The 12,824-nt window shown below is 30.9% G+C and overlaps 2 protein-coding genes across 5 annotated transcripts; one reads left to right on the top strand and one right to left on the bottom strand.

Moving 5' to 3' along the window:
• Positions 1 to 1,186: 1,186 nt before the first annotated feature.
• LOC137834738 (zinc finger protein WIP5) lies at positions 1,187 to 3,462 on the top strand. Of its 2 annotated transcripts, none has more exons than XM_068642902.2 (2): positions 1,187 to 1,749; positions 2,910 to 3,462. In XM_068642902.2, exons 1-2 carry the CDS (start codon positions 1,213 to 1,215, stop codon positions 3,342 to 3,344), a joined length of 972 nt encoding a protein of 323 aa, XP_068499003.1. In that variant the 5' UTR covers positions 1,187 to 1,212; the 3' UTR covers positions 3,345 to 3,462. The 2 variants fall into 2 exon arrangements, with proteins under 2 accessions (XP_068499003.1, XP_090158082.1); XM_090301956.1 differs by lacking the exon at positions 2,910 to 3,462 and adding an exon at positions 2,079 to 2,841.
• A 5,604-nt stretch (positions 3,463 to 9,066) lies between these two features.
• On the bottom strand, positions 9,067 to 12,598 carry LOC137834736 (putative disease resistance protein RGA3). 3 transcript variants are annotated; one of them, XM_068642898.2, is made up of 3 exons: positions 9,823 to 12,598; positions 9,584 to 9,618; positions 9,067 to 9,392 (listed from the first exon to the last, which is right to left on the bottom strand). In XM_068642898.2, the coding sequence occupies exons 1-2, from the start codon at positions 12,503 to 12,505 to the stop codon at positions 9,605 to 9,607; spliced, it is 2,697 nt and encodes an 898-aa protein (XP_068498999.2). In that variant the 5' UTR covers positions 12,506 to 12,598; the 3' UTR covers positions 9,067 to 9,392; positions 9,584 to 9,604. The 3 variants fall into 3 exon arrangements, with proteins under 3 accessions (XP_068498999.2, XP_068499000.2, XP_090158162.1); XM_090302036.1 differs by having other exon boundaries at positions 9,252 to 9,392; positions 12,212 to 12,598; XM_068642899.2 differs by lacking the exon at positions 9,584 to 9,618.
• Between the last annotated feature and the right edge of the window lie 226 nt (positions 12,599 to 12,824).

Genomic DNA, 12,824 nt, shown 5'->3' with positions numbered 1-12,824 from the left:
TTATCCCAATATCAATAATTTTTTTTAATTTTTAAAATAATATTTAATTTAATTAATATAATAATTGGTTATGTTTTATTTTTAAAATTAGTTTTGATTTAATAATTTTCCTCATATAAAATATTTTTAATATAGAAAGGAAGTTTTGTTCTTGAGATTGAAATAGAAAAAGTAAAAACATTTTCTTAGCATTGTTAAAAACAAGATACGTGTACGTAGGTGGTGCTTCAAACATCTCTATCTCTTGGGGAGACAACCACCAATTGTCTTATCAATGAATGACTCTATCTTTGCCTTTTAACTTCTCTTATTGGCTTGCAGGGGGTAATTTCCTCACTCTATCTGCACTTCCACACATAACTTTGATTCCTTCTTTTTAGTTCTTTTACCTTAAATTTACCCATATGCTTTTATCTCCCTCAAAAACACTTTTACTTTATATACTCTGACAGATACAGACATGATCAAGTATAGTGTGATTAACATTTTTTGTTTCTTATATTGAAGGAAAGACCTTCAATAATCTAACAATCAAAATATATTCTGGACTAAAATTTCTTTTAAGGAATAATTAAGAAAGAAACTGTTAGTAGCTTTTGATTAAGTTTTTATCACCAAGAAAATATATAATAAATGTATATTTTAAAGATGATTCAATTCTTTTATAAAGTAAAATACATACACTTAAAAAAATTCGGTATGAATATTACAACTAGGACTTAAAATTTAAATATTAACCTCATTATCCGCTATCCTATTGTTGGAGATCCCACATCGACTAAATATGAAGACAGTTCATATAAGTGAATGCAAATCTCACCTTAAAAGTCAGTTTTATGAGATTGAGTTATGTTTAAAGTGCACTTTGTAATCTGGTATCAGAGCCATTTTGAAGCTATCCTAATGAGTGTTTGTTAGCCTTATCAGATCATCCGTTATCAGACCGTTATCGGATCACTCATAATATATTAAACTCTGGAGAATGCGATTTGATAAGATTAAATTAAGCTTGAAATCTATTTTCTAATAACTATTGTGAAGAAGAAAAGTTTATAATAGTAATTTTGATTAAGAGAGCAATGAGGACAAAAAGTAGAACAAGTTGATTTGAATCCCTTGTTGGCCTTTCTCTCTCTTCACATGCTGCATTATATTTATACACAACTGAATAGCTACTGGCCAAAGATCAAAAAAACCATCTCAGACTTCACTATGACAGATCCTCACTCCAATTTATACGCTGGAACCTTCAACTTCATGCCTCTTTATTCTCACCACTCTTCTTTCACTTCTCAACCAAACCATTTCTCTTCCTACCCTCTTTCACACTCAAACACCACCAACACATCTCCTCCTTCTCCTCCGCTCAGAGAAGCCCTTCCTCTCATAAGCCTCATAAAGCAGAAGGAGAACAAGAGCTCCAACGCTGGTGGAGAAGCTGAAGAGGAAGGGCTCAAAAGAAGAGACATGGATGAGACCCTTTTGAGTGAAGATGGTGGTGATGAAAGTGTGGCAGTAGCACTGCACATAGGGCTACCTAGAGTGGATGCTTCTGATCTTCTTGGATCAGGGAAGATCTCAGCAGAAATGGGTGAGAAAGGGGAAGTGAGTGTGATTTCTGGACACCCTTTGGACAGATTAAACAAGGTTCAGTATTGGATTCCCACCCCTTCCCAGATTCTTATTGGTCCTACTCAGTTCTTATGTTCTGTCTGCTCCAAGAGTTTCAACAGATATAACAATCTTCAGGTATGCAATATGCTACTATTATTTTCCTTGTACACTTCATATATACACAAAATTATTAAATAAAATCCGGTTAATTTAGTTACAGTGTTTTATCTCTTTCAAGTAAAGTCTCTAAGTTTTGATCTTTTCTTTAATAATATCTGTGTTTCATCTTTTTGGTTTTATCCATCTTTTCTGCATGGTGTTCATATATATGAACGTGATTAGATATTCAATTTGTTATCTCAAAACATTAAGCATTTTTGAAATATATGTTCCTTGTGTTTTATGTTCTGGATTTAGATATTCTTTTGCAACAGCTGATCTCACTCTAGTTGTTTAAAACACAGTAAGAATTTCAAAGCCATGTGTGTGAGAAGATTCATATATATACATGGAATCACATTGGATCTCACTACCCTACGATGAAATTAATGCAGAATTGAGAAGAAACATGCTAATACCTGTGGTTGTAAGTTGAAAGTGCTTCGGGTGTTGCAGCACTATAAGCCATGTATATAGTTTGTGCACTGTGCATGGAAACTTGAAATGTGATTTTGTTTGACCTTCTATTTGCCTTGTTTTCGCTGCTGATTTACTATAGCATTGTACCTTGTGATTTCTATGGCAGGCAATATAAGTTAATTGTAGAAAACGTTGTGCACATTTCTTATATAAATTTATTTACAACCACAAAACTAAATACACCCTCCATTTCTCTTTCTATGGTAAGAAATGAGTTAAATTTCATAATTGATGACAAAGAAAGATGGTTTTTTTAATCAGTAAGAAACAATTAAATTAAAACAACCGAGTAAAAAAGACAAAAAGATACCTTTTTATATCCATGAAGAAACTCAAATGAAACTTCTTCCTGTTTATCTCAACACTATCAAGAAGCTGAAGAGGATTGAGGATCAACCTCACGACCCTTATAGTAACATTAAATTGAATGCATACATACCAGATATTTTAGACACATTTTAGACATCGTCAGAGAATCAGAAATTCACTGACACTACCTTTAAGTAAACAATTATTCTTGTGTCTCCAAATATTGCTAACCAACCCAATTAACACATTATCCATAATAAGATTAACTGAAGTCTCTAAATATATATATATATATATATATATTTTGTATTTGTAGAGTATATCTAAATGTTTTGATGGCTTTGCAGATGCATATGTGGGGACATGGATCTCAATATAGAAAGGGGCCAGATTCTCTAAAAGGAACACAACCATCAGCAATGCTAAGGCTTCCATGCTTTTGTTGTGCACCAGGTTGCAAGCACAACATTGACCACCCAAGAGCAAGGCCTCTGAAGGATTTCAGAACCCTTCAAACACATTACAAGAGAAAACATGGCATTAAACCCTACATGTGCAGAAAATGTGACAAAACATTTGCAGTGAAGGGTGATTGGAGGACACATGAGAAGAACTGTGGAAAAATATGGTACTGTTTATGTGGGTCTGATTTCAAACACAAAAGATCTCTAAAAGATCACATAAAGGCCTTTGGCCATGGCCACGGAGCTGTTCACATTGATTGCATGCAGGAAGATGAAGCTGCCTCCGAAATTGAACATGATGGGGATAGTTCAATGTGAAATTAATAACATCATAACCAAAATTCAAGTCACTTTTCATGTACTTAATTTCACATACAAAACTTAATACAATGTAAAATGTGTATGTTTATGTATACCTCTTTAATTTTATTTTTTTAACAAGTTCTCATCACACAATATTTTGAGAAAAGAGATATAAAAGTAAAAGTAAAAAATCTATAAAGATTAAAATATATTTAATATTTTAAATTTATTAATTGCTTGTTTAGTACTTATTGTACTACAAGACAATCATTGAATAGAAATCAATTTTAAAAATAAAATATAATTAGTTGTTATATTGATTAAATTAGAGATATTTTAGAAATTAAAAAAAAATTGATTTCTAAATTAGTTTCTATTATTGATAAATAGTTTCTAAATTGGTATCTAATTAAAATTTAAATAATTGGTAGTTAAAATCTTGATAGCTAATTAAATTCAATTTAGAAACTATTTATCAATAATCGAAACTAATTTAGAAACCAATAATTCTTTTAGTTTCTAAAATGATTTCTAATTTAGTTACTATAACAACTAATTATTTTGTTTCTCTAAAACTGATTTCTATTTAGTGATTTTCTTGTAGTCTCGTCCCATTAAAAATAACCAAGAATTATTTAATGATTTTATTGTAGTGTCGTCCCATTAGAAATAACCAAGAATAAAGAAGGAAAATTTTGATTTTGGGTAAAAATAATTGATACCACTTCCATGCATAAAAAATAAAACTTTATTATAAAATAATATTTTATTTAACAAATATTGTTGAAGGTTTGTTTTTTATTATTAGGTTGTCAAAAGAAACTTTATTCGTTGGTTTTATTGTAAATCGTATTATTGCTTATTCAAAAATGGAGGGCTTCCTTCAACCAGACATGATACAGCTGTGGAAAAGCCAGCTACCTATTTGAGTTAAGAGGAATCAATTATTTAGTGTTAATTGTTTTCACACACACAAAAATGTATTTATTTATATCTATCTTTATATGTATTTACAAATTTCATTGGATTTCCTTTTATTAATTGTTCTTACAACCGGGACCAAGAATACTCGAAATAGGTTAACAAGATTAGTTCTTTATGCAAATCCTTCAATCTTGAGCTGGACACTCGGTTTCTCTTCACGACAGGTACTCTCGGCTTCTCCTCACGGCAGGTGCTCTCGGCTTCTCCTCAAGGCAGGTGCTCTCGGTTTTTCCTCACGGCAGGTGCTCTCGGCTTCTCCTCACGACAGGTGGGGGGTACCTGCAAGTCGCTCCGATGCCAAAGTCAGAAGTAGTTTTATGTTCATAAGATAAAATCATTCTTACCTTTTTCTTACTCTGAACTCCTATTTATAGGGTTTCTTTAATGGGCTTTCCCCCTTACTTTTGGGCTTTCTTTCTACACCTTTTTTATTATTTGTGCACCCCTCTTGTAAGTTTTTATCTAATTGGGCTCTTATTTTTATATAATATTTATATTTTGTTTTATTCTTTTATGTGTCTTTTTTGCTTTCGGTCTAAACTTCTCGGTTTTAACCTAACATCTCTTAGTTGTTTACTATGTAGTTCTCAGCTTGAACCTCTCGGTTTTAGCCTACCAGTACATTAATTATATACTAAATAAAATAAAAATAAAGCAAAGGCATAAGAAAGTATCACACTAGAGGAGTTATTTCTTTGGTTCAAAATACCCTCCACTTAAGGTAGAATTTGTATGTTAACTCCAAACTTTGGTATTGTGAGGCTTGCTTATTTCATGTTTGTATTGTCATCCATGTTTAATATCACTAGAAATTTTTTTTTTTTTTTATTTCCTTAGATATTATTAGTTTAGTTTTCTTTTTTAATAAATAAAAGAGTATTGAATGGAAGAGAGAAAAAAAAAATAGAAGAATGTATACTCTCATTTAATGAATAAAAAGAAAGAATTATAATATGGTTTATATATAATAATAATGAGTTATCAAGAAAGAGGTTATTATTGATCGATTTAAATGATCTAAATAAGTTTGTAGTAAATTAACAGCATAATATAATATAGATTTTGTATGATTGTTTTATAGGTGATGTATCAACTTTACACTTTTTATGACGGTTAAAATCGTTATAGTAAAGCAAACTTATTGTGTTGATTGTTTTTTTTATCAATAAAGAATAAATAAAATAAAACGAGACACTTTAGGGTGTCGCAACCCTTATACAAGAAGATCCAAACCAAACTACATAACATCTACCAACTAGGATTCCAACTGACTCTAACAAAAAAACAACCAAAATGTCATAAACATGATTAAACATATATAGTCATGACCACATCAGTACACAAATACAACATCCCTCTGTAGCCAAAATAACAATACAAAGAAACTCTCACAAAATAAGACAAGATAGAGAATCACCCTACAACCTTCTCCAACTTCTCTAAAGGGTTTTTACCAATAAGTTGAAGCGAGCCAAACCAACCGAGAATCAGAGGTATAAAAACAGACTTGCGAGATACTACAAAAACCAAAAACTTGCACTGAATCACAACAAAACTTCCAGTCCTGGACAAACTGTTAAAAAGAAAATCAGGAATATCATTTTTTCAAATAGTTTACAACTGTACTATCACCTCTATTTATAGGTTAATTGGTGCCAATAATTCAGAAATAGTTCTCCAAAATAGGTTGACAAGTGACATTCTTTAATTGAAGCAATTCCTCTCCATTCTTATGAAGACAAGTGATATTTTGGCATTGGATGAGAAAACTCTCCATTCAAGTGCTGCCATGTGTAAGGTCACATTACCCATGCCTTGGTCCGGCTAGCTACACATGTTTTCCATGACATTGTAAGTGACGTTCCATGTTAACTTCTAACCCTGAACTCTTACTCCTAACCCTATACGGTTTAGGGTTGCATTGGACTTAAGGAGGACCCATTGTAACTTTTCTATCTCTACTGAGCCTAATACATAGCCCAAGAAAAATAAACCTACCTTACTGTGTACAAATTTACAAGACTAGAAAATTTAACGAATAATAAAAAATTAATTATCCATAAAAGGAGAGTCTTCTGAACTCTTTCTTTCTTCCAACATTCTAGCCATAATCCTTGTTAAAGGCCCAATGTATGTTATTTCATCAGACCCTCTCTCTTGAAAAGAATTTGTCCTCATATCCAAGTCATCAGAACCAGTAAAAGGAATCAAAACCCAAACATTAAAAGTGGTGCTAACTCCATAATATGTACCTTCACCCGTCTCTCTAAAGTAAACTCTTTCTTAATCTCTTCCATACACCTTCTATGGTAAGTTGGTCGAACCTCTTACCTTTCATAGATCACCATTTGATGGAGCTACTCAAGCCAACACATAAACAACTAAGATTAGTTTCGATCGAATAAATTTATATTAGTTTGTATAAAATATAAAAAATAGAATAGATATCTTTTTAGACCCTGTATTTATCATTTATAGAGTAAGATAAAATAACACTAAGACACTATAAAAACTCTTACTTAAAACCCAAGCCCATGTCATCTGCATAACCAATTAATACAATCATATATCACAACCATAAATTCATAAAACTTACTGAACCCTTTAAATGAAACATTTAATTCAAATACATAACAAATAAACCAAAGTAAACGTGACATGAGGCAGAAGAGAATATTAGCATGACATGAGGAGCAATCCTAATACAATAGACAGGGAATGATTTGAGGGTTTTTGCAGCACAATCAAGAGATCCATCAGCATCAGGTTGCATCTTCTGAAACCAAGACTCCCAAATTTGTATCAAAATTACAAATTGAATGCAAAAAAAAAGAAACATAAGAAATGATGGACAGAGTATTGTGGATGAAGAACCAGACTGAATGTTGAAAATGAAGACACCACTGTTGAAAATGAAGACACCACCTTAAACTACAAGAAAATCATGAAATAAAAACCAATTTTTAGAAACCAAAATAATTAGTTACAATAGGAACTAAAATAGAGACCATTTTAGAAACTAAAAAAAAATTGGTTTCTAAATTAGTTTATATTATTTTCTATTATTGTTAAATAGTTTCAAAATTGGTATCTAATTAGCAACTAAGGTTTTAACTACCAATTATTTAGTTTCTAAATTTGGTAGCAAAAATCTTACTTGCTAATTAAATACCAATTTAGAAACTATTTAACAATAATAAAAAATAATAGAAACTAATTTGCAACTAATTATTTTGGTTTTTACAAATTGGTTTCTATTTCATGATTTTCTTGTAGTGTTAATGCATTAAAACATGAATGAGCAAATAAGAGTGGAAGGACCAATTTAGGAAAATTTATTTAACCTGTTACTACATTCTATGTGTATCTTAGTTATTAATAATAATAAAGGAAAATTTATTTGTAATTACTTTTTTATGTACACAAATTATGACTATTTTATCTTTTTATGTTTTGTGTAACTATTTTTTATATGTATTTTTTATTATTGTTTTCTTTTAAATTCAATTAATTTTACTTCACTAACTTTACTCTCTATATAATAAACTACCTACCATAAAAGTATAAAAACTAATAAAATTTATTTATTTATTTTGGATTAATTTTATAATTTTAAATAATAAATCAATATAAATATTTAATTTTTATGTATTATGTATCATTAAAAAAAAACTAAAACTAGATATACATTGGTATAGCTATGGACGTGTTTCCACATTGATATCGAATAATGGTATTGTGGTAATTGTAAAGAGATCAGGAGAATTATAAAAACTAAAAAATGGTCTAATATTAACAAAATAATAAGTATAACGAATATAAAGTTTATATTTAGAAAAATAAATAATCTATGATAGTTCACAAACTAAATGGCTTGAATCCCATAGATAGTTTAACAAACTCTCGTGTTATCTAGTTTTGAGATGTATATTTTTATATTAATGATTTTTTATTACCTTCAATCTATTTTAAAATAACTTGTTTAAATTTTTTTTTTATATTTTAGAAAGTCTACTTCAAAATAAGATTTCATTGAAAGTTTATAAATAATAGGAAGCTTAATAGTGCTAACTTACATTAGAAGAAAACATGAAATAGAAATTAATTTTAGAGACAAAAAATAAACATGAAATAAAAACCAATTTTAGGGACAAAAAATAATTAGTTGCTATAGTAACTAAATTAAAAAAAAATTGATTTCTAAATTAGTTTCTATTATTGTTAAATGGTTTCTAAATTAGTATATAATTAACAACCAATGTTTTAACTACCAATTATTTAGATTCTAAATTTGGTAGCAAAAACCTTGGTTGCTGATTAGATACTAATTTAGAAACCATTTAACAATAATATAAACTAATTTAGAAACAAATTTTTTTTTAGTCTTTAAAATGGTTTCTAATTCAGTCATTATAACAACTAATTATTTTTTATTTATAAAATTGGTTTCTAATTCATGATTTGTTTGTAGTGTTAATATACGTTCAAACTTTGAATTTAATTAGATGTGTTTTGATTAGGTAATAAAAGTATGAGAATGTGAGAGAATAGATATGTAAAGATACGAGTCGAAATATTTTTAAAATTATATGATAAAATGTTATGGGGTATTTTTTAATAACTATTTTATTGATTAGTTTCTCAATTATTATTTAAAAAATAAATTATTTTTCTATAATATAACAAATTTCTTAATTAATATTCTAAGTGCAGCTAAAAATATCAAAATAATAAGTTTAAAATTCCAAAAAAATAAAGAAACAACATATTTTCACATTTGTTTATTAATTGTGTATATCTTACAATTTTAGAGCAAAGAGTGACATAACTTAAATGATACACCTTAAACGGCTTTAATATTATTCTTTAATTAAAGTTAAAGTTTCAGCACATGATTCATAAATGTAAAATGGGTTTCACAATCTCAAGTTTTGGCTTCATGGATTTGCTTCTCTCATGGAATTTTGAGGTTGTCCTTTTCATAGTTGAAACCTTTGTGCACTTGCTTCTGAGGAACTGTTGGCTTCTCCATTTTCATCACTACATTTGACAATCAAATTTATAATCACTTGACATCACCTGCAATATTCATGATTGATAATTAAATGCAATAATTTTCTCAAAAGTCATGATGATTTCTTATTAATCGAGAGAATAAAAACTTTTACATTGACTCACTCACATGTGCCTCTTAAATCAAACTACAAAGTTTAAGAAAAATTATCAAATGCAAAATTATTCATGGCATAACACATAAAAATGATTATTACCATTCCTCTGGTATGTTGTGATCAACATTTACTTCCTAAAAAAAAAAAAAAAAAAAACCAAATTAGTTCTTGTTTTTTTTATTCAACTTGGGTATTTTATATTATTTACTTTGACTATTACATTTAGTTGATGTTAAATTTGGTAAAAACATACTTAAACGGAAGAAACTCTAAGGACCAACAAAACTTGATAAACCTCATATAACATGTGCTAAGAGAAGAGAAAGTGAGAAGCTTACCTTTTGTAATAAGACAACCATCCACTCTAATTTCGCAAGATAGAAGTATTGTTGACCAATAACATAGTTGTTTCTCTAAGTCATAACAACCATAAATATCCAATCTTTCTAGCATGCTGGCTCTTAGGCTGTTTGGAAAATCTGTCAACTTGCAACAAAAACCAATAGCTAATTGGCGAAGAGAGCGAAGGTGTTGAAAGCAATCAGACAAGGATTCTAAATTTGGAAGATCATATAGTCTCAAGGAGTGCAGGGCAGTCATGGAATCAAAAACTATATGCAAACCTTTAAGTTCCCTACATCTTTCAATATGCAATTTCTTCAGAGAATGAGCAAACACCCATCTTGGGAAACTGCCTCCCGGGTATCCTATTACTGTCAAACTCATAAGTTGTTCGGTATCAGGTTGAAGCACTTCAAGAATATTTTCAGCATTGTCTCCTAATTTGGTCTCTTCATTTTTGTCCCATGACAACCTCAACTCCTTCAATCTCTTACTTGACATATTTCCTTCCATGGCATCTTCTACACTTTTCACTCTTTCGAGATGTTTCATGTCAAGATCTTCCTTCAGCTTCATTCCTCCCAATTCTGCCAAAAGGAATCCTCTTTCATTGCCAACAACATACGAGGTTAAACTCCTCAGGGAAGTCAACTTCCCCATATAAGGAGGAAGGCTTGATAGTTTGTGACAACCTTTAAAAGATAATTTTTCAAGAAATTTTAAGTCTGTCAAACTATTGGGCAACTTTTGTAGATGTTTACAATAATCCAATTTCAAGATTTGCAAATTCCACAATTTACACATGAATTCTGGAATAGTTTTAAAGTCACTCTTGGAAAGATTCAAGTACCTTAGATGTTTTAAATCTCCAATTGAAGGTGACAATTCTCCCCTTAGTCGAAACTCAAGCACCCGTAAAGAATGACATTTCAATAATACCTTAGGAAAAAATTGATCACTGCATTGATTTGGTATTAGATAAGTCCTCAAAGATTTTACTTGCTGCAAATCAATTGAATTCAATTCAATTTTCCGTCTATAATCTGAGAGATGTTTGGTTATACTAGACAAATAAATTAGACTAGTGTCGCCTATTAAGCATTTCACATCATTTGCAACTAACCTTGCAAAATCAAAAACAATATTATGCATCTTGAAACCTATAAGGTTGCCAAATTCATCTCTCTCAATATCCTGAAAAAATGATCTCCTATATAATTCATTACATACATCATCGCCCACATCTTCAACATCTAACCTTCTATCAGATGAAAGGAACCCATTAGCCATCCAAAGTTCAATTAAATATGCTTTTCTTATTGTTTCACCTTTTGGAAATATTGTACAATAAGCAAAACATTTTTTGAGTCTTGTTGGTAAGTTCAAGTAACTTAATATCAGGACACTTCTTAGAGAGTAACTTATTCTCATGTCATTTCTTGGATACAATGGATATTCAAAAAATTGTCCAATGTATTGTCCAATGTATTCCTTGACATTGAGCCACTCTTTTCCCTCTCTATTGGAGTGTAAAAGACCACCTAGTAGTTTTATTGCAAGAGGCACTTGCTCAAGCTTTTTTAATATCTCCTTCCCCATTGCCTCGAGCTCAAACGGTATTTTCTCATTTGGTTTAAAGACTTGTTGTCGAAACAATGTCCAACAATCATTGTCAGACAACGCTGATAATTCAAGACCAAACAATATTTCCTCTACAAATTCGAAGGAACTAGGAGAGGAGACCACAATGGTAGCACCGACTCCCCCACAAGCCAATATTGATTTCAACCTCCACCAGTCTTCACCAAAGGAATTCCAACTCTGATGCTCGAGATACAAATTGAAATCGAATACAATCAAATATCTTTTTCTTTGGAGAATATATTGAAGTTTTTTTTGTAGAATCTCTAGATCTAAGTCCTCACAGTCACACCCAATAGCTGCTTTGGTGATAGCTTCTAGCATCCCCTTCAAACTGACATCCCAAAAACTACCTACCCAAATTCTTAACTCAAAGTGGTCCACTACGCTTTGATGATGGAAGATGAATTTGGCAAATGCTGTTTTTCCAATTCCATCTTCACCTTCAATTGAATAGACCCGTAAATCATAAAGATGGTGAGAAACACTAATCAAACGGTTTAAAAATATATCTATATCCCTTTGTCTTCCGCATAGTGGTTCATGGAAGAAAAAGGTAGTTGGGCGCCCCTCAATGAGTTCATTTCCTCTACCAACAATCACCCCAGTCTCAGTCAAATTAAACCTGTTCTTTTCTTGGATAATTTCTATTAATCTCTTACTTATCCTTTTCATTTTCTTAGCCATTTTGTAACCGAAAACAGCATGATTGAGATGAAAAGAGGACAAGCAAGAGCTTTGTACCTTGCTTGATAGATCAGCTTTGACTCCTTGGTACTCCAACTGCAATGCTTCATAGGCACACTCATCAATCATGTCGTCCACCTTGTGAGCAGCATCATTTATCTTTGCCAGCCAATCGTCAATATTTCTGTCTGAGAATTGTTTCAGCTCAGCACCTTCAAGCGAAGGCTTGATAGTAGTGAACAAGCCGGCAAGCTTCCTCAGGTGTTGATGAAAACTCAGAAATGGTGTGAATTCCTTTTGGAGGAGTGAGTTCAATTTGAAAAGCAGAGATTCAACCACAAACTGTGTCATGTTGTTGTACCTCTGTAACAAGATGGAAATGAAAGAGAGATGGTATGAAAATGGTAACAGGGACAAATATTGTGTGGGCTTAACATGCTAAAACTTGCCATCTTTAGCAGAGAAGGAATAGTTTGTAATGAAGGAAAGGTTCAGGAATCAGTTCTAAAGCAATGTTCATAGGTTCAAGGCAACAAGGTTCCCCTTCCAGCACTCACTTACCTTTCATTATGGTTTTCTTTAACCACTTTCCCCAATAAAAATAAGTAATCAATTTCATTTTTATATAAACAAACCTACAGACCGAAAAATAAATAAACTACTGTGTAAG

The sequence above is a fragment of the Phaseolus vulgaris genome, chromosome 5, assembly GCF_051622355.1.
Source record: "Phaseolus vulgaris cultivar YP4 chromosome 5, ASM5162235v1, whole genome shotgun sequence".
Taxonomy (NCBI): Eukaryota; Viridiplantae; Streptophyta; class Magnoliopsida; order Fabales; family Fabaceae; genus Phaseolus; species Phaseolus vulgaris.
The sequence above is the reverse complement of the archived record's forward strand: the minus strand, read 5'-3'. Positions and strand labels throughout refer to the sequence as shown.